The sequence below is a fragment of the Sceloporus occidentalis genome, unplaced genomic scaffold (assembly GCF_023333645.1).
Source record: "Sceloporus occidentalis isolate IW3139 unplaced genomic scaffold, rSceOcc1.0.p SCAF_69, whole genome shotgun sequence".
NCBI classification, from domain to species: Eukaryota; Metazoa; Chordata; class Lepidosauria; order Squamata; family Phrynosomatidae; genus Sceloporus; species Sceloporus occidentalis.
Window position 1 is genome coordinate 4902522 of NW_028317049.1, and position 22479 is coordinate 4925000.

General features: G+C 45.2%; 1 protein-coding gene across 2 annotated transcripts in view; it reads right to left on the reverse strand.

The window, feature by feature from the left end:
* NF1 (neurofibromin 1) overlaps positions 1-22479 on the reverse strand; it is a 152679-nt gene that overhangs the window by 125811 nt on the left and 4389 nt on the right. For both annotated transcript variants that reach the window (XM_089494135.1, XM_089494134.1), the window contains exons 2-6: positions 7704-7847; positions 5833-5916; positions 2847-3037; positions 1993-2099; positions 49-116 (exon numbers count right to left, since the gene is read on the reverse strand). In XM_089494135.1, coding sequence (XP_089350261.1) covers positions 49-116; positions 1993-2099; positions 2847-3037; positions 5833-5916; positions 7704-7847 — 594 coding nt within the window. The remainder of the gene's footprint in view (positions 1-48; positions 117-1992; positions 2100-2846; positions 3038-5832; positions 5917-7703; positions 7848-22479) is intronic.

Sequence of the window (22479 nt, forward strand, 5' to 3'; positions counted from 1 at the left end):
AAAAAAGGCACATGAGCCCAAGAAAGTACAAGCAAAGAAAAAACTTGCCTTTTCAAGACTGTTGATAACCGCCAGTTGCGCTACTTTCTTGAGGGCTTTGAATTTAAAGGCCGTCTCTGAAACAACAGCAACAACGAATAGGATCACAACCCCAACTGCATAAAACCGCAAGCCATCGCCCACTGACCCAACAAACAGCAGCTCCTGCAACGTGGCTTATATTTTATATTTGGCTCAGTACCTCCAACCGTTGTCCGAAGAAGGGAGGAAAATGTTAAGGAAACAAAGCATGTTGGGAAGAGCCAGTGATGAAACCGAAGACATGACAAAAGGAAGGACGACGAAACAGCAGAGGACGAAGCTGCCAGCAATCTCAGGAAAGATGACACGCTGGAGGAGAAACGTCCTAAAGCTTTGCTCAACAGCTGACAAAAAAAGTACTGGGGCTTCGGCTTGTTTAAGTCCATTGGAGGGATCTGGAAGTACCACCTTATTTACCTTATTAAACAGAACTGGGGCCAAGCTAGCCATGATACAGGAAAGCCACTGGGTTTTTATTAATGGTGGCTTGGGGAGAGTAAAGAGAAGAGAGACAGTTTGGGACATGAGCAAAGAGATGGCTCTGCTGTTTTGCTTTGCGCCATTTCCCCGACTAGAAGCCACACTTCCAAAGCTGCCATGTATCCAGCAGAGGCAATTATACAGGGTTCATATATGCACTTTTAAGTTGCAGGGGAAACAAGAGTCGTAGGTGAAGAAGTGTTAACTGAGAAGGCAGTGTGATGGGGGAGTGTTTGGTTTACTTCTAGGACCTACACCTCGCCCTTGGAAATTGCTCTCAAGGAAGCTTACAAAGGTAGCAGAAAAATAAAACAGCCGAAAACACGAAACTGCAAAACCTAGAGCAAACAAAGAATGTGACCATCAGTAATAAGCATTCCCATTCAAAATGCCCAGGGAAAACTGGAATGTCTTAACAATGTAAGCGGCACCATACCAGGAAAGAGTACACTTGCCCCTCCATATTCACTAGGGTTAGAGGCATACACCGCAAATAGCAAAAGCACCATGGTTTTTACTTGAGAGGACACCTCTTTAGGAATCTCTAGGTCCAACTCTGTAGTCAACGTCCGACAGACACTGACCATAGAACTGTACTGGAGGAGCTACAAAGGCCTAGCAGAGCAGTGATGGCGAACCTATGGCACGCGTGCCAGAGGTGGCGCTCAGAGCCCTCTCTGTGGGCACATGTGCCATCGCCCCAGCATAGAGTTTGTTACTGGAAAGCCAGAGGGACACGGCACTTTGCAATAAATACGTGGGTTTTGGGTTGCAATTTGGGAACTCGGCCTCTAAAAGGTTCACCATCACTGTAGTAGAGTACTCTCTCGAGGAATCTCTAGATCTTTCTCTATGGTTAAAGTTGACCATAGAGTTGCACTGCAGGACCTAGATATTCGTAGAGAGAACATATTAATCAAATCCGCGAATAATCAAATCCACAAATATGGAGGGATGAGTGTATTTCATTATCAAGGCACCAACAGCAGGAAAAGCCTGGGCACCACCTGCAATATCTGTGATGACAGATCACATCAAATACAGTAAACAGGTAGGAGCATGTGGACCTTGGTGTTTATATTGTGCTACCCCACCAGACCAGGATCAGGCCTCTCTCTGACTCCAGCTTGTTTTTTTAAGGAATCGTTTTATATCCCATGTCATATTTCCCATGCCATGGCTACCTTGGATGTTACCAGGATAACATATGCGAAACACTTGGAAGAATGACAAACAAATGCTGTTGGGAGTATCACCTACCTGTCTGGACATCTCACTTAATCCCAGACAAGCGCTAGAAGCGTTCAAGGTTAGTAACTCTAAGTAAGGCCTTAGAACTAAGAAGCATCGGTTTCAGTAGGATTTGCCTCTAAATGAGTGCATTTAGCACTGCAGCTCCAACCCAAAGCACTCAAAAGCCTTTCTGCTTACCTTGCAATATGCGCTTCAGCTTAGCACAGTCCACGCTGATGTACTGCAAGAGTTCGATGTCGTGAACGTCTGCATTGTCTTCAGAGCACACTGTCAATTCCTGCAATCTGGAACATTAAAATAGCCCTCTCAAAATGGACAATAAAATTTGTGCCCACAATGTAGTATTAAATCACTACAAAGTGATGGTGGTTTTATTAATATAAAGGCATTCAGCCCAGCGCTTTAAGATCTGTCTGTCACATGTATACAGTTAAAGCAACCATGGGCCCGTACAGACAGGCCAAAATCAAGCTGCTTCGGGTCACTTCGGAGGGATGCTTTTTAAATGACACACACATCTTAAGAGGCCAGAAGCTGTGCCAAAGCTGCGCTCCAGTCCTTAGGACTGGAGTGTGGCTTTGGCACGGCTTCTGGCCTCTTAGGACGCATGCATTGTTTAAACAGCATTCCTCCAATGTGACTCAAAGCACCTTTATTATAGCCATATTAGTTATTTCAGTGAAAACATTTGAAACCATTGCTCCTTATGATTTCCATCCATCCCACTCCCAAGTCCCTACATCCAAGACCAGAAAACCAGAAGCCTAAACACCACTGAGAACTTATTATGGGGTTTTTTCACTTCTTTATACTCCAAACTTCCTCACAAGAAGCCCACGGCTATCATGAATGTTAGCCTGAATTCACAGATGACCCAACAACCTCCAAATAGCTCCAAAAAGTCTGGACTCTTTCGCAGCCACAGTTAACCCCTGTGTAATTTCAACTATCACAATCTGAATCAACGTTTACCTCGTGATCTATGTTGGCCAAGGGCAACAGGATTTAACTACCTGTGAGGAGTATCTCACCTGGTGGAGATACGGCTGAAGACTGCATTGAAGTTGTTGCAGCTGAGAGAAAAAAGGACTCCAGAGGCAGAAGTGCGGAGCTCTGCAGCATGTTGATTCCCTTCCCGGTAAGTGTGGATAAAATGGCAGATCTCCGGCAGCAACTGTTTGACCAGCATCGTCTCATCCAGCCTCATGGTGTCTTTCGGTTGCTAAAAGAATACAATTTATATGTGACTACCCTGAAGACATCTCAGAGTGATGGGTCCCCCTAATGTTCATAAACCAGTAGGAAAAAGCCCAACGTTTTAGACTTCATCCCCCCTTTTACTATGACCATTGCCATGATGAGAAGAGGTGGCTGGAGAATAAGACCCCAAACTGCTGGAAATCTACTTTGTACTCCTCACCACCAGTACCTTCTTCTTTACGCTCATAAAGTTATGAAGTACTGTTCAGACGCAAAGGACGTGTGCTTGAACTAGTCCACTACACGCCGCCAGCTTGTGGAAAGGTACCATGCATCTGTAAGCACTATCCATCGCTGTGACCCGGAGGAGGTATTTACACTGAGCCTTCAGGAACCATTGGAAGAAGGGTTTGCTTTTACCATCTTGTAGTGCAGCATTCCACTGTAAGAGCAACTTGGTGTCTTTCTATTTTAGACATGTGAACGCTACATGAAGGATCACTGTCCTTCTCAAGGGCCTACCCACACCTCAAGAATAGGGTGGAAAACCTTCAAAACCAGACTTTGGTCACCTCCTGTCTGAACCACTGGACAGAAGGTGGAAGGAAAGCCTCCAAGCCATGCCACCTCTAGTCATCTTGGCAGCTGGCTGGCAGGCAAACCTTAGAACTCTATGGTAGGCTCCCCCACATTTGCTTGTCTGCCCTCCTCTGAATCAGGATCTCTGACTCTCCCATTCCCTTGACACAAAGATTACAACAATGTGCGATTCCAAAGCTCCTATGACCGTATGCTTTCCGTCCTCTATGCTTTCACTTTCCTGGGTTTTACAGACAGACTTATAATCTGCCCACTTTCTGGCCCTACTCACTTATGTAACGAAGACTGTCAGGGAGGCTCTGGCCAAGGAAATGGAGACCTCCATTCCATGTGCCAGATATTAAGGAGTTGGTATACAAAGAAAGGGCTGTTTCTTTGGAAACATAGGAAACCTTCCCTGAGGCTGAAGGCTTTCATGGTCGGCATCCATAGTTTTTTTTGTGGGTTTTTTGGGCTCTGTGGCCATGTTCTAGAAGAGTTTATGCCTGATGTTTCGCCAGCATCTGTGGCTGCCATCTTCTGAAGACGCCAGCCACAGATGCTGACGAAACGTCAGGAATAAACTCTTCTAGAACATGGCCACAGAGCCCCAAAAACCCACAAAAAACCTCCTTGGAGTTACACATCAACTGCCTTCTCAGTATGATTCGGGTACCAAATCAAAACGTCTCTTTCTCTCCCTCTTTTTTGCATCCAGATTTTTAACGCTGCTACGTTTCATGAAACTTTAGCCTTTCTCAATAACTTTCCTGGTACTGAAATCGTTTCACTGTGGACTTATTTTTGCCCATCCAATTTGCGCTGGGGCTTTGGTCGAAAACACACTGTAGAAACAATCCACTTTGAGACTGCTTTAACCGTCCTGGCCCAGTGCAAGAGGATCCTGGGAACTGTAGTTTTGCGAGACATTTAGCTTTCTCTCTCGGAGAGCTCTGGTGCCACAATAAACTGCAGTTCCCAGGGTTCTCTAGCACTGAGCCAGGGCAGTTAAATCCATGTTCAGAGAAGGCTAGGAACAGGCCGAGAGTGTTGTGACTGGCTTTACAGATTGCCTATAAGTATGTTTATACAGGTGTCAGATGACAAACTGGGAACTATTCCGTCTGCAGCAGCTTGGAAAGCCATCTTTCAAAACCGGTATGGAGAAACGCAAGCAGCTTATAGATGATCTCATTACGCTCAGCTTAAAACTGTGTTAAAGAAACCCTCAGGAATAAACACAGACTTAGATTTCACCAAGGCTTGGGTTTTGGCTTTGGAGCCATACGGCTTCGCAGAAGGATCTGAACCACTAACCGCATTCCCAAGGTAGTTAAAAAAGGATAAAAAGCAGACAGACTCCAAGAGGAGAGTTAAGTGGAAATAAGAACATTCTTCCCTCCTGGAAACCTCAGGACTACATTCCCACTGGAAGTTTAGACAAAGTTAACTAACATAAACTAGGAAGCACCTGCAGAATTCATCTTTGGAGAAGAGAAAGGTTCATTATCTTTGCACAGAACTGTTCCAAATTGGAAACAAACCCACAATGTCGGTGGAAATCCCCAGCAGAGTTAAGAAATTAAGACTTTAAACATTAGCTGAAAATTTCTTAAACCTATAGGTCTGGTCTGTATTACAAGCAAAGGACATAAAAGTTTGCTTGCCCCATGTCGATGTGCAAGCCTGTTTCACATTTCCAGACGCACCAGTTTATGATATGTTATTTGGATTAGGTACAAAGCTAAAGCTGCAAGTTTGCTCTCCAGGTGTAACATGAGTTTCTTTTCCTGAAGGACAGACTTTCCTTTTAAAAAACAACACACACAGGAAATAATCATAAAGAAGTTGCATTGCTTCTACTGAGGAGGTAAAAGGCATTAGGAATCAACTATAGAGCATAGCTCTCCAATGTGCAAATGGCTGCCTTGCAGTCCTGAGAAATGCTCTTGGACCACTTGCTGACAGATGCTAGGTACTCATTTGTGTCAAATAAACTGTGTTAAAAGATCAGCTGTTGATATACAGAACAGGTTGTGGCATCCTGGTAGATGTTTCCCAACCACAGCATGGAAGTATTTGTATTACTGTTATCATGAAACACACTAGGTCCTGCTATTTCCAAACTACAAAAATGTACACACCATCACAATCGGTAGAGAAGAAGGTTGTCCGTGTGCAATTCGCCAAGAGCTCCAAGAGTCCGTGTGCAATTCATTGATCCAAAAAGGTACTCACCCCAGCGAGACATTTTTCCAGCGTGTCCAAAATAATCAGCTGAGAGAGATACAAGTTCTTTTCGGCAGCCTCTCCAAATATCCTCTAGAAGGAGAAAAAATACGCCTTATTTAAGAGAGCCATCTTGCCGTCCATCTCCTAACACAATGAAACATCTGCTTTACGAACCATATTAGAACTGAGATGACAGCTGAAGTTTTGGATTCTTAATGTCAAAATGGCTAACTTTTGGCTTTTTAGAAATGTCTACCTGAATTTGATCCTCGCAACGAATAAAGCAATTGCGGAAGGCCTAGGAAACAAAGGGGAGTTTGGATAAAACTTTGCAGTTAGATCTTTTGTACTCAATGGCCTGTTACAGGCTGCCAAAATAAAGCTGCTTGGGGTCTCTTTGGAGGTATGCTGTTTAAATGATGCATGGGTCCTAAGAGTCCGGAGGTCTCACCAAAGCCACACTCCATTCCTAAGCACCGGAGTGCAGCTTTTGGTGCAGCTTCCGGATTCTTAGGATGCATGCATCATTTAAATAGCATACCTCCAAAGAGACCCAAAGCAGCTTTATTTTGGCAGTCTGTAACAGGCCAATATGTGTCCTGGATTCTGCTTTTTTTCCAGCTCCTGAACATTTCCTAATCTCATTTTTTGCCAACAAATTATCCGGTAGAAGAACCCTACATAAACCTCACATCATAAAGGCATTATTTCTAACACCTAATTTAGGTTACTTTACAGACAGAACACACATTTTGGGTGCCAAAAAACATCTGAGCCCATAACAGCAGAGAGATAAACCTGATCAACTACAAATTCTCTAGCATGAGCTGAAGGACCAGGGAGAGCATATAAAGTTCTCCTCGTGAACTCCCTATTTACATTTGAAAATGAAATTCCTAATCCTAATCCTCAAACTGGAGAGAGACCTGGGAAGAGGAAGAAAAAAATGAATGACAAATACAGCGCACCCATGCCATACGCAGCTTTCAGCTTACGCTGAAGCCATGCACCAAAAGAGGGAACGGTGCGCACGTCCATGGCGCACACGAGCCCCGTCGTTTTAAATAGAGCTTGAGCATATGAGGCATTTCCCTTACGGGGGGCAATCCGGAATGGATCCTCACATAAAGGAAGGGTCCACTGTACCTTTTCTTAAAAGGTGCTGCCCTAAATAGCAACATAATGGTAGATCTGATGGACTCCCACTGGTTTTAGGATTAAGTATGAGAAGCACCAGAGATGCTGTTACTCTGACCCCATCATGTTCACTTCTGCTCTTTAATGCCTGCCCCTTCATAGAAATAATGAACAATGTCATTTTATGCTAGTTACACACATGACAGGATTAATGTGCTTTCACCTTGTCTTAAGAAAGCTCACTATGGCCTGTTCCAGACTGCCAAAATAAAGCTGCTTGGGGTCTCTTTGGAGGCATGCTGTTTAAATGATGCATGGGTCCTAAGAGTCCGGAAGCTGCACCAAAGCTGCACTCCAGTGCTTAGGAATGGAGTGTGGCTTTGGCGCGAGCGTCCTAAGAATCCGGAAGCTGCACCAAAGCTGCACTCCGGTGCTTAGGAATGGAGTGTGGCTTTGGAGCGACCTCCGGACTCTTAGGACCCATGCGTCATTTAAACAGCATACCTCCAAAGAGACCCCAAGCAGCTTTATTTTGGCAGTCTGTAACAGGCCTATGTCAAAATAAGAGGAGATGGCGTTTTTTAAAAAGCAGCATCAAATACATTATCAGTGGATTCAACGGAACCGCTGACATCCAACCAGTCGCCGGACGTTGAGGAAGCCAACCTATTTTAACCGCCACAGCCTTAAAGCATTCCTTCATCAATCCCACATCCCAGCAAGGGAACATACGGACTTACCATGTTGTTAACATTTTTCAAGATATTGGTGAGGCCGCTGATGACCAGGGAAAACTTGTACTTGGAAATGTTGATGAGACATTCCTTGTTATGTTCGGTGCTGACTTTGGTGTGAGTATTCTGTTGGCTGGCTTTGATTGGAAGCTGCAGGAAAAAACAAAGAGTAGTAAGTAAGCGCTCCCTTCTGTACTGCAGCGGACCCTTGTTATACGCTGGGGTTTGGTTCCAAAATCCCCCATGGATAACAAAATCCATGGATGCTCAAGTCCCATTAAATATAATGGCATAGCGAAATGGTGTCCCTTATAAAAATGGAAAATCAAGGCTTGATATTTGAAATTTATACTTGTTTGGAACATTTGCAAACCGTGGATGCTTGAATCCGTGTATAAAAAAATCTGTGTATAAGAAGGGCCGACTGTACAGTCTGTAGCACTGAGGCTTTTTTAACAGGTGAACTTTTCACGCAACAGCAGCACATTAATCATTTTCAACACAAATTAGAACAATAGAATCATAGGCCTGTTACAGACTGCCAAAATAAAGCTGCTTTGGGTCTCTTTGGAGGTATGCTGTTTAAATGATGCATGCACCCTAAGAATCTGGAAGCTGCACCAAAGCTGCACTCCAGCGCTTAGGAATGGAGTGTGGCTTTGGCGCGACCTCCGGACTCTTAGGACCCATGCATCATTTAAATTGCATACCTCCAAAGAGACCCCAAGCAGCTTTATTTTGGCAGTCTGTAACAGGCCATAGAATGATAGAGTTGGAAAAGACCACTAGGGCCACCCAGTCCAATCCCACTCTGCCATGCAGGAACTCAAAATCAAAGCATCCCCGACAGATGGCCATCCAGCCTCTATATAAAGACCTCCAAAGAAGGAGACCCCACCACTCTCCGAGGGAGCGTCTTCCACTTTCAAACAGCACTTACTCTCAGGAAGCTCCTCTTAATCTTTTCCTTAAGCTTCCATCCAACGTTCCATGTTCCAGAGCAGCAGAAAATAAGCTTGCTCCATCCTCAACATGACACACCTTCAAATAGTGAAACAGGGCTATCATATCACCTCTTAACCGTCTCTACTCCAGGTGAGACATACCTAGCTCCCAGGGCATGGTTTCCTTATTGCTCCGTCTGTTGTATTTAAGCAAGATAACATTAAGAGCCAGGAAACCAGGGTTTGAATCCCCACTCAGCATGGACTCTGGATAAATCATGATCGCTTGCAGCCTGTACACACACATCTTAAGAGGCCAGAAGCTGCATCAAAGCTACGCTCCAGTCCTTAGGGATGAAGCATGGCTTTGGCGCAGCTTCCGGACTCTTAGGACGCATGCATCATTTAAACAGCATAACTCCAAAGTGACCTGAAGCAGCTTTATTTTGGCCTGTGTGTATAGGGCCTTAGTCCCAGAGGAAGTCAATGCTAAATTTTGCCCAGAAAACCCTAGGTTAAGGTCACCTTTGGGTTGCCATAAGTGCAAAACAACTTGCCAACACTGGGCCTATCTGATGCCACCCATCACTTTGAAGCTACAGTTCTCTCTCTGATATACAGACAGAAAGTCACGGCTGAAGAAATTAAGGATTCGCCTAGAAATAGCACAGGGAACCCGTTTACAGTCAAGACTTTGTCACTGGCAAAGTCCGCTGTGTGCATAATAAAAACTATCAACATCTAAAACCGCAGACATGCCTGAGACGGATTTTTGGAGCAGTTACAACAAGCATTTCTAAAATGAGGAGGTGGCGCTCTGACACATATACAGAGGAAAAAACAAGCAATACTACCAGAACGCAGTAAAAGTGAGCCCTGTGTTTCAGAATCTCTATTTTATCTACTGCAGAGAGATCTTGTGGCACCTTTGAGACTCACTGAAAGAAAGAAGTTGGCAGCAGGAGCTTTCCTAGACTTCAGTCTACTTCCTTAGATGCATATATAGGGTCAAGTATGTGGAGAGATCTTGGAGCACCTTTGAGACTCACTGAAAGAAAGAAGTTAGCAGCAGGAGCTTTCCTAGACTTCAGTCTACATCCTTAGATGCATATATAGGGTCAAGTATGTGGAGAGATCTTGGAGCACCTTTGAGACTCACTGAAAGAAAGAAGTTGGCAGCAGGAGCTTTCCTAGACTTCAGTCTACTTCCTTAGATGCATATATAGGGTCAAGTATGTGGAGAGATCTTGTAGCACCTTTGAGACTCACTGAAAGAAAGAAGTTGGCAGCAGGAGCTTTCCTAGACTTCAGTGTACATCCTTAGATGCATATATAGGGTCAAGTATGTGGAGAGATCTTGGAGCACCTTTGAGACTCACTGAAAGAAAGAAGTTGGCAGCGTGAGCTTTCCTAGACGTCCAGCCACTTCCTCAAGATGCATTTAGGCTGAGGAAGTAGACTGAAGTCGACGAAAGCGCATGCCGCCAACTTCTTTATTTCAGTGAGTCTCAAAGGTGCTACTTTTATCTCCTGTATAGGACAGTCTGGTTTTACTAAAGGTGTCCACCCCATCTATGTGTAGACCAGTGCAGAGATGCGCACATTTGATGTGGAGAAACCCAACCCGACTACGGAGGCCAAACCTATTAAAAATGGATGCGATTTAAAACAGAAACAAAAAGGAGAGACGCTTCCCGCTTGCCGATGCCCCATAAATTATGAAGTGCAGGACTCTAATTGGTAATCATTATTTGAAATGATAGGAGAAACACCAGCCTCAGCAAAGTAAGGTGCAGAAAACATCGCTCTCCCTGCAACAGACATATATGGCCTGTTACAGACTGCCAAAATAAAGCTGCTTGGGGTCTCTTTGGAGGTATGCTATTTAAATGATGCATGCATCCTAAGTATCTGGAAGCTGCACCAAAGCTGCACTCCGGTGCTTAGGAATGGAGTGTGGCTTTGGTGCGACCTCCAGACTCTTAGGACCCAGGCATCATTTAAAGAGCATACCTCCAAAGAGACCCAAAGCAGCTTTATTTTGGCAGTCTGTAACAGGCCTTAGGTAGCATTTTGGGGAGATGGCCACAGGAGGAGAAAGATACTAAGAAAGATGCATCAACAAAATCAAGTGTCGGGTTTTAGGAAGCCAACATCTGGCTTGCGCATAAGTGGTGGCTGAGGCATCAAATTAAGTGACCATGTACTAAGAGTCCGTTTTGCTTCTGGAGAAGTACAAAACACCAGTGAGGGCTGCTGTTTCCTACCCAACATCTCATTCTGTCTTCTCTAGCTCCTGCAAGCTTACTATATAGAGGTGAGTGAGAAAAAGAGAAGAGCCATGCTTTGTTGTAAGGATGCCTGGTCAGAATAACCATTGACAGATTTCAGATGATAGCTCCTTGAAGCCCTGACCACTAGCCATTCTGGCTAGGATTTACAGGAGCTGGAATCCAAAACGTCTGGAGGGCACCATTTAAAGACATAGCCGTGTTAGTCTGAAGCATAAGTATGTAGAGAGATTTTGTAGCACCTTTGAGACCAACTGCAAGAAAGAAGTTGGCAGCATGAGCCTTCCTAGACTTCAGTCTACTTCCGCAGATGCTTCTGAGTAAATATCTGAGTAAGTAGAGCAAGCATCTGAGGAAGCAGATTGAAGTCTAGGAAAGCTCATGCTGCCAATTTCTTTCTTTCAGTTAGTCTCAATGGTGCTACAAGATCTCCCTATATACTGGAGGGCACCAGGTTGTCTATCCCTGCTTCAGCGTTTAAACACAGCCCTAAAATTTATCCCAAGTTACCCAAAGCTAGAGACAGATGTTGTTAGACCACTTCATTGCTGAGATTACATTTAAAGATCAACCTGGCGTTCAACTTTCGGTGGTGACTCCTTCCACCAGGCACAAACTACCACACAAGTATCTTTAGCTATATTAATTCAGAAAGGCAACAGAAGATGAAGTGCAGCAACTATAAATTAAAGAAATCCACGTCTGAAGCTCTCAATAGCAACACAGATAAGGCTTGAAAGGGCTCCAGGATGCCAAGACACCAGTCCTGCTCCACGAACACTAGGCACTTTGTCTGAAGGGGCATCCACCAATGTTTCAAAAGGTCACAGACCAATCGTTTCCCGCATGCGTCATTTACCAGCCGGTTGGTCGCAAGCCACTCCAGGGCGGAACAAAACCTTGCCGAAAAATCCAGTTTGAGGAAGTTTTGCTTCTGATCAAACGGCGTACAAGCAGCACATCTGCAAGCCACGTTTGCCAAAAAAGCACATATTTCGCATGGGTGGTTATAAATGACAAAAACGTAACTAGTTTCTTCTACATCTTTACTAAAATCCCTGAATATAAAGGATTTGCATCATTAGTGTGTCTCTTATCACAGTCCATGGTAATCTTCCTAGCACAGTGATGGCGAACCTATGGCACGCGTGCCACAGGTGGCACTCAGAGCCCTCTGTGAGATTGCCAGAGTTTGTTACTAGAAAGCCAGAGGGACATGGCACTTTGCAATAAATAAGTGGGTTTTGGGTTGCACTTTGGGCACTCGTCCTCTAAAAGGTTCGCCATCACTGTCCTAGCATATCTCAAGAGTTCCCTCCATTTTGGCAGTTTTGATATTTCCAGATTTGATTATTCACGGATTTGATGAACATGTTCTCTCTAGGAATATCTAGGGCCTCCACTGCAACTTTATGGTCAGCTTTAATGAAAAGTTGCACTGAAAGACCTAGAGATTACTAGAGAGAACACTCTACTAGGCCTTTGTAGCTCCTCCAGTGCAGTTCTATGGCCAACGTCTGTCGGACATTGACCACAGAGTTGCGCTGGAGGACTCAGAGATTCCTAGAGAGGTGTCCTCTCAGGTAGAAACATAGAGTTCTTGTTATTTGCAGCTTTTCCATATCCACGGGGGTCTTGTGCCCCTAACCCTAGCGAATATGAAGGGACAAGTGCACTTTCAATGGATACCTTTGCTAATGTTTGAATTCCATAGCTGTTACTCTCCTACAAAGATTGCAGCCTTTACATGAGAATGACCGAACTATCTGGAGTTATAGGCTTCTGTTAATGAACTGAGCCAACAGTTTATACAGTGGTCCCTCCACATTCGCTGGGGTCGGGGGTGAAAGACCCCCATGAATGTTAAAAACGGTATTCTTTTTACCTGGGAGAACACCTCTGTAGGAACCTCCAGGTCCTCTAGTGCAACTCTATAGCCAATATCTGCCAACATTTGATCATGGAATCATGCTGGAAGACCTACAAATGCCTAGGTTTTTCTAGGTACTCCAGCACAACTCTATGGTCAACCTCTGGCAGGACCTAGAGATTCCTAGTGAGGACATATTAATCAAAACGGCAAATAGCCAAAGCTGCAAATGCGGAGGGCCAACTATATTTCGTACAAAATCCTAACCAGATCAATTGCTCTACGACGTCTCTATGAAGGCACACCAACTTAGCAATCATCTAAAACAGTGCTACTCAGGCTAACTGATGTGAGAGACCACTAGTTGGATCTGTCCCCTCAATGTGCCAAGGATTGGCACTATGTCTGTGCTCATTGGGTACAAGGGGCACAATTCTTTCTTTCTTTCCTGAAAACTTTCTATGTCCAGCCAACCAATGGCTCAGACTGGCACCAACCCATGGACCATCACTTTGAGTAGCAGTGGTCTAGACTCTTGTGGGCAGTCACAGTGAATATGCAAAGCGACCAGCCGGAACACCACTTCCCAAACCCAGAGAGCTGGATGGACATCTGAAGCAACCTTAAAGAATTAAGCTACTTGTCCATCGAGCCAAAAACTATCTCTGGGAGCAGCCTTCCAAGATCTTCCATGCAGAGGGCTCTTTCCAGCTCTGCTCCCTGAGCTTCTCAAGTTGAGGTGCTACAGAGAGAACCTATGATGCTCTGCACACCTGAAACCTGTGGTCCTTGCTATGAAACTTGAAGTAACCTAGAACTTTTACATGGCACACATACTGACTGGTTGCATTAAAAATCTAAGGCCTGGTACAGACTGCCAAAATAAATCTGCTTCGGGTCTCTTTGGAGGTATGCTGTTTGAATGATGCATGCATCCTAAGAATCTGGAAGCTGCACCAAAGCTGCACTCCAGTGCTTAGGAATGGAGTGAGGCTTTGGCACAACCTCCGGACTCTTAGGACCCATGCATCATTTAAATAGCATACCTCCAAAGAGACCCGAAGCAGCTTTATTTTGGCAGTCTGTAACAGGCCTAAGACAAAATCATACCTACCTCTCTCTCAAGAAAGTGTGCAAGTGCCTGGTCCCCAGTCATTCCTACTTGGTTAATCTTGTTCACCGGAATAGTTTCGGTTAACAACGAACCCACCAAGAGGAAAACTGACCACTGCATTCCAACCAGGACTCCTGGATGGCTATTTCCCTAGCAAGCCAAGCTCCAAAGCTGGCTTAAAATACTTAGCTTCTTTAAGGATTGCAAGCCAAGACCAGGCAAAACGCTCTCCTTGTGTAGATAGAGATGCAGGTAGATCCATTTCGCTATCTTGCAAGTAGGCATATTTGCTGTTAGAGTGATGAAATTCAGCACAAAAGGAGCGAAGACCAGAAAAGGGAGGCAACACAAGGTTGAGGAAAGTGTTCTGTCCATTCAAACTCAGATTTGAGGCACTTGTAACAGAAAGCATAAACCTGTGCTTGCTAGACTCTTCTTTTGCTAGATTTACTTATGCGTGAGTTTATATTTAACAACATTTCGTTTAAAATGCAGAACAGGGTGTTATTTTAAATGAAAGGGTCCCGCTTCACGCACTCATTCGAAGTGTTAAGACGCTTTTTGGGGGGCTAGTGTTCCCAGAGTAGGTAGCCACAGATAGCAAACACTACAAAAATATTATATACAATCATACACAGAAAGTGCCAAACCGTGTTTTGCAGCAAAGTTAATTCTGCAAAACACGGTTTGCTACTTTCAGTACGCTGGATCCCATTGCGGGATATACATTCTTGACATAAATACAAATGTTGGCCCTATACAGACAGCCAAAATAAAGCTGCTTCGGGTCACTTTGGAGGTATGGTGTTTCAATGATGCATGCGTCCTAAGAGTCTGGAAGTTCTTCTGTACTCATAAAGATAGCCATCATTCCCATTTTTACAGATGGAGCACTAAGGCTGAAAAGGCCTTGCCAAAGGACATCTAAAGCAGATGAATTACATGGACTTGGTTCTCCAGAACCTTGTTATCAAATCTCTATCTATTAAAATAGCAGGTAGCTGAGATACAATTGAGAGGGGAGGAAAGAAACTCATTTTCCACATTTACGGTCAATCTGTCAAAGAGGTTCATCTTTCTCCATCAACATAGACTACCTCAACTACACTTTAAAGAATTCATCGGCATTTATTTCCATGTACACAAGTGGTCAAGCCATTTCCAAACTTTGCGACTGTCAAAAGAGTGATTTCCAACAAGTCGTGGAAAAAAGAATCACTTGCAGCCCCTAAAACTATGGCCTGTTACAGACTGCCAAAATAAAGCTGCTTGGGGTCTCTTTGGAGGTATGCCATTTAAATGATGCATGCATCCTAGGAATCCGGAAGCTGCACCAAAAGCTGCACTCCGGTGCTTAGGAATGGAGTGTGGCTTTGGTGCGACCTCCAGACTCTTAGGACTCATGCATCATTTAAATAGCATACCTCCAAAGAGACCTGAAGCAGCTTTATTTTGGCAGTCTGTAACAGGCCTATATCCTGTAAATACACTCATCCTTCCATATTTGCTGATTTGATTATTCACTGATTTGATTAATATCTTCTCCTAGGAATATCTAGGTCCTCCAGTGCAACTCAATGGCCAACTTTAACTTAAAGTTGCACTGAAAGACCTAGAGACTCCTAGAGAGGATACTCTACTAGGCCTTTGTAGCTCCTCCAGTACAGTTCTATGGTCAGTGTCCGTCTGTACAGAAAGTGGAGCTTCAGTGGGTGCAATTTGCCATGCAACCTATACCTACTCCAATTTTCTCTTCTACGAATGCAAAGAAAAATCCACCAGTGATACCTTTATTGATGTTCTCCTGTTTGGTTTTGTAACATCTTGCCGGATGAAGAAGAAGAAGCCCATGGAGATTCGAAAGCTGGCAACAAGTATATTGTGCATTCGGTTGGCCGGTAAAGGCATCCCTGATGGATTTTAGTTTGCATTAATAAAATCAAATTAGTTGTGACTCCTTTTTCCCCACCGACTTCAATGGGTCTACTCTAAGCATGACCAAGTCTAGATCCAACCCATTGCAAAAAGGTGAATTTGCCAAGAGCAATTGTAATGCGAAAGCAGGACTCAGTCCAGTATTGGTGCATCCCTGTTCTCCTTTCTCTCTCTTTCATCCTTTCATTCACACACACAATGATTACTACTTCATTTTACACTATAAAGACAAATACTGTACATGACTAAGCCAATAAACAAACTTATTACATCTAATGCTACTCAAGATGTTAGGAAGGGAGGGTGATACGTAGACCTGGGTCCATGTTTTAATTTAAAAGGCTGGTCAGAGCAATTTAGAATAGATGTAGAGTGTGCTCTAATATGATTCCCTCGCAGTTTCTCAACATCAGTATTGAAACACCAATATATTTCTATGTATTATTATTATTATTGTTATTATTATTTTCTTATATCCCGCCTTTCTCCCAATATAGGGACTCACTGGCTGTATGGCAATGTATGGCAGTGTCCTAATCTGTCCCTATGCCAGATCTATGGAACAGGGATGAACATGAAGGCCTGTTGCTGACAGCCAAAATAAAGCCGCTTCGAGTCACAGTGGAGGTATGGTGTTTCAATGATGCAACATCCTAAGAGTCCAGAAGCCACACCAAAGCCACGATCCAGTCTTGAGCGTGGCTTTGGTGCGACTTCTGGACTCTTAGGACGCATGCATGCATCATTGAAACGCCATACCTCCACTGTGACTCGAAGCGGCTTTATTTTGGCTGTCTGGAACAGGCCGAAGTCAGCCTTAAGCTACTGGTTTAACTCGGAGCGATTTGTGGTAGTTTGGATTTCTGACTCCCAACTGTTTAACAAGAGCAGCCCTAAATTAAACTGCTGACATTGGCCTGTTCCAGACTGCCAAAATAAAGCTGCTTGGGGTCTCTTTGGAGGTATGCTGTTTAAATGATGCATGCGTCCTAAGAATCCGGAAGCTGCACCAAAGCTGCACTCCGGTGCTTAGGAATGAAGTGTGGCTTTGGCGCAACCTCCGGACTCTTAGGACCCATGCATCATTTAAAGAGCATACCTCCAAAGAGACCCAAAGCAGCTTTATTTTGGCAGTCTGTAACAGGCCATTGAAAGGGATTTTTGTGCAGGAGGACTGCAATCGTTATTCAATTCCAAAATTTAGACCAAATCTCTAGCTTCAGAATGGTTTAATTCTAAGCCAATGTCTTCTGCACAAGGCCTGAGTTGGGGTACTAGTCAAAAACCAAGAAGAATCTGCAGTGTTGAAGCCTGCCTATCCAGAATATACTGGATACAGAACCACCCACCAGACTGAAATACCAAAACACAAGTGACCCCAAGAAGAGCTATGAGAAGGCACTGGGGAAAGTGGGAAGCCAGTCAGAGGGGGGTGGTTGGAGATACAAATGCCTATTCTTTATCTATAAAGCAGCTTCTCAACTTCGAACGCCCCAGGCCCAGGAATGGTTCCCACTTCTGTCCAGAAAGTCATACGCAAAGCTCTCTTTCAATGACTCCCTTTAAAACGTACACAAACAACATGTTCTTGAACACCACTCAGATGGGACCGTTCTCCCATTCCTTCAGGCCAAGAAGTCTCCCCATATATTTGTTCAAAGGCTTCTGCTGACAATACGATATGAAGAGACACGATCTCCTCTCACAGTAACCATGCTCACTCCACACAAGTGAAGATGCACAGCATCCAGAGGACCTTGCCCACGATCCGCAAAATAACCACTTGTCACCTCGATACAATCCGAATAGTCCATTCGCCCCACTTTATCCTCACTTAAAAGTACAAAGATAGCAGGTTTCTCGGATCAAAAGGGGTCTGGGCCTCACCAAGGATGGAGACACGTTGGATTGCAAAGAAGCTTCTTTTTGGTTTTGCAAATGGATGTTAAATTTCCTGGACTTTGAGAATCTCCCAGTGACCACATGGCTTGGAAGAGGAGGTTCCAGCCTGTAAATAATACCCCTCTCTACCATCCGAACTGATAACAAAAAACAGCAACATGCAGGCACCTGAATAACATCTTCAATTTTCGTGCTCCGGTATGGTTTTTAAACACCTTGCCTGATGGAAGAAGCCAGCGGCACTTCGTGTAACTGGGCATTTGGGTTGGTCCCATAAAGGTATCTCTGGCCTGTTACAGACTGCCCAAATAAAGCTGCTTCGGGTCTCTTTGGAGGAATGCTATTTAAACGATGCATGGGTCCTAAGAGTCCGGAGGTCGCGCCAAAGCCACACTCCATTCCTAAGCGCTGGAGAGCAGCTTTGGTGCAGCTTCTGGATTCTTAGGATGCTCGCGCCAAAGCCACACTCCATTCCTAAGCGCTGGAGTGCAGCTTTGGTGCAGCTTCTGGATTCTTAGGATGCTCGCGCCAAAGCCACACTCCATTCCTAAGCACTGGAGAGCAGCTTTGGTGCAGCTTCTGGATTCTTAGGATGCTCGCGCCAAAGCCACACTCCATTCCTAAGCGCTGGAGGGCAGCTTTGGTGCAGCTTCTGGATTCTTAGGATGCTCGCGCCAAAGCCACACTCCATTCCTAAGCGCTGGAGTGCAGCTTTGGTGCAGCTTCTGGATTCTTAGGATGCTCGCGCCAAAGCCACACTCCATTCCTAAGCACTGGAGTGCAGCTTTGGTGCAGCTTCTGGATTCTTAGGATGCTCGCGCCAAAGCCACACTCCATTCCTAAGCACTGGAGTGCAGCTTTGGTGCAGCTTCTGGATTCTTAGGATGCTCGCGCCAAAGCCACACTCCATTCCTAAGCACCGGAGTGCAGCTTTGGTGCAGCTTCCGGATTCTTAGGACGCATGCATCATTTAAACAGCATACCTCCAAAGAGACCGAAGCAGCTTTATTTTGGCAGTCTGGAACAGGCCTCTGTTTGGTGGGATTTTGATTAGGTTTAGACCGTATTCCAGACTCCCAAATTCAACATCCTCGCAAAGAACCGTTCGGTGTAATCGATCGGCTTCCTTTCCTCCAACCCCAAAGGCCCCAATTTTTGCCAACCCCAATATTACAGACTCTAAAACAAGGATTAAGCACTTGTTCTTCGAGTCTTTTCTCTCAGAAGGACCAATTTCCTAACCCTCTCCATTAAAACTCTCCTCGTAAGAGGGTTCCCCACTGACATGACATCAGGAGAGATGAGCCATATAGCATCCAGCTACTTGCATCCATGCTAGGCAAGAAAGATCTGCCTCTAAATTCTCTCTAGACTTAACAGGCAGCACTCTCTGAATGAGAAACTAAACCGAGGAGATGGAGCACAATCTTACACTCATGGAATTGTATGCAGTAGTTGTGCAATGCCACCTCACGAGTGAACTGCAATAGTGCACAATGAATTATGCACCTGCGTATGCAATTGTCTGTAATGTGCATGACCATCTGTGAGCTGCGCAGAACCATGCACAATAGCATCACATGTGCAGCTCCACATCCTCAATCTTGAACTGAATACAACTGTTCCACATCTGCCCAAAGTGTCCAGTATACGCACACAAGTCACCAACACGATTCCAGTCTCTGAGTCCAGCTTCCGTTGAGCGCAGCCCAAGCGCTTCACCTGTTAACATCCGCACCTTGTCATTTCAAAAGAAGGAAATACTACAAAACAAAAACTTGAGCACATCTTAAGAGGCCCGGTCAATTCATCTCACAAGAGGTCGAGCTTTTATGGGCTGGAGCACACTTTATAAGATACATAGGCCTGTTACAGACTGCCAAAATAATGCTGCTTCGGGTCTCTTTGGAGGTATGCTGTTTAAACGATGCATGCATCCTAAGAATCCAGAAGCTGCACCAAAGCTGCCCTCCAGTGCTTAGGAATGGAGTGTGGCTTTGGCACAACCTCCGGACTCTTAGGACCCATGCATCATTTAAATAGCATTCCTCCAAAGAGACCCCAAGCAGCTTTATTTTGGCTGTCTGTAACAGGCCATAATGTGTTCTCTAGTTGGTCCCCAATGTGTCACAAGTCTGTGAAGTCAAAGGCTTTCATGGCTGGCATCCATAGGCTTTTGTGGGTTTTTCAGGGCCATGTAGCCATGTTCTAGAAGAGTTTGTTTCTGATGTTTCGCCAGCATCTGTGGCTGGCATCTTCAGAGAACGTTCAGAGACAGTCGCACATTCTCCGAAGATGCCAGCCACAGATGCTGGCGAAACGTCCGAAACAAACTCTTCTAGAACATGGCCACAAAGCACTGAATAACCCACAAAAAAACTATGTCACAAGTCTCTTTGGCGCAACCGACGAACAAGGCTTCCACACAGATTTCTTTTCCTCATAGAGATGAGCTGCAACATTTCATCCGGCTACTTTTCGTCATCCTTAAAATACCCACGTAGTCCATCGCAGCCCTTTCCACGGAGAGAAACCAAGCCGTACCATTTGGGTTCCTCCTTCGCACGCCCAAATCGGTTGATATTTCTCAGCCAAAGAACTCCAGTACATTCCTGGTTGAGAGGAGGCAAATAGAAAGTGGACTCAACCCACTAGAGATGAGCTTTAGAGCAATAGCTGGAAGCATTTCTTCTTCCCCACGTAAAAATGTGCAGACTGACTCATGAAGTGTGCATGTGGGTTACTCAATGGTCAAAGCAAAGTCTCATCCCTCTCTTCACACAAGGCCACAAAAAGTATCGCCCACCCACACATGATCCGACGCTTCGGTTCTTTCACCCCACCAGAGAAGACATCATCCAGATGTTTCGCACCCACCCATTCTTGTTTTTAAATAGAAGACCGTTCCCTGACCTACTGCTATGAGCCATAGCATAATGCGCCCAGGCAATCCCCTTCCATCTTGGGCTGAGAGTGAAAGGCAACACACGCAGCCCAAACGCTCCAAGGAGTGAGAATGTACTGTATATACTTATGCATAAGTCTAGAAATTTAGGTTAAAAAATTGACCCCCCCCCCAAAAAAAAACCCCTGAATATCTATGGGTCAATGGAAGTACTGTATTTTAAGTCATTATATATTACGCACTTGCGCTGGAAGCATTGACAGCTTTCTACTCTCTCTTTTAAGTCCTTTGGCATTGTTCCCCTTTGCTTCATCCTTTGCATCCTTCATTACCTGCCCCTAAGTTTTACCATTGACTTATCCATGGGTCATATCAAAATCCATAATTACAGCCCCAAAACCTGCCCTCGACTTGAACATGGGATCGATGTATAGTTGAGTATATGTGGCAGATGGATTCACTCAGAGGACCTGCGATCAGCTCTTTTGCATCCTTCCACCTCAGCAGACAAACCTATGGAGAGGGGTGTCCCTAAGTTGTCAAAGCAGAGGAAAGGAGACCACAAAGAGCGAGAGACACAACATGCAAGGCACACCTGGACTTCGTACCTAGTACCCCTCCATCACCCGCTTCCAGGTCCTTGGCCCTATTAGCAAAACGAAAAACCTGGTTAGAACAAAGAGGATTCTGGTGGAGTCTCCTTCCTTAGAGGTCTTGAAGCAGAGGCTGGATGGCCATCTGTCAGAGGTGCTTTGATTGAGAGTTCCTGCATGTCAAGGGGGTTGGACTAGATGACCCTTGGGGACTTTTCCAACCGTACGATCATATGATTCTAGCAATTGTCACTGGGGTTCGTCAATACCACCGCTGTGCATTCACCAACCTCATCCAAATGAAGAAACCAAGCAGAGTCAGACCTGGTTTTACTCCTTGGAGACATTTGGTAATCCTTGGTGGTCTTCTGCCCCAAATACCAACCAGGCACTGGGTAATCCTTGGTGGTCTTCTGCCCCAAGTACCAACCAGGCACTGGGTAATCCTTGGTGGTCTTCTGCCCCAAATACCAACCAGGCACTGGGTATTCCTTGGTGGTCTTCTGCCCCAAATACCAACCAGGCACTGGGTATTCCTTGGTGGTCTTCTGCCCCAAGTACCAACCAGGCACCTGGTAATCCTTGGTGGTCTTCTGCCCCAAGTACCAACCAGGCACCTGGTAATCCTTGGTGGTCTTCTGCCCCAAATACCTACCAGGCACTGGGTAATCCTTGGTGGTCTTCTGCCCCAAGTACCAACCAGGCACCTGGTAATCCTTGGTGGTCTTCTGCCCCAAGTACCAACCAGGCACCTGGTAATCCTTGGTGGTCTTCTGCCCCAAATACCTACCAGGCACTGGGTAATCCTTGGTGGTCTTCTGCCCCAAGTACCAACCAGGCACTGGGTAATCCTTGGTGGTCTTCTGCCCCAAATACCAACCAGGCACTGGGTATTCCTTGGTGGTCTTCTGCCCCAAATACCAACCAGGCACTGGGTATTCCTTGGTGGTCTTCTGCCCCAAGTACCAACCAGGCACTGGGTAATCCTTGGTGGTCTTCTGCCCCAAATACCAACCAGGCACTGGGTAATCCTTGGTGGTCTTCTGCCCCAAGTACCAACCAGGCACTGGGTAATCCTTGGTGGTCTTCTGCCCCAAGTACCAACCAGGCACTGGGTATTCCTTGGTGGTCTTCTGTCCCAAGTACCAACCAGGCACTGGGTATTCCTTGGTGGTCTTCTGCCCCAAGTACCAACCAGGCACTGGGTATTCCTTGGTGGTCTTCTGTC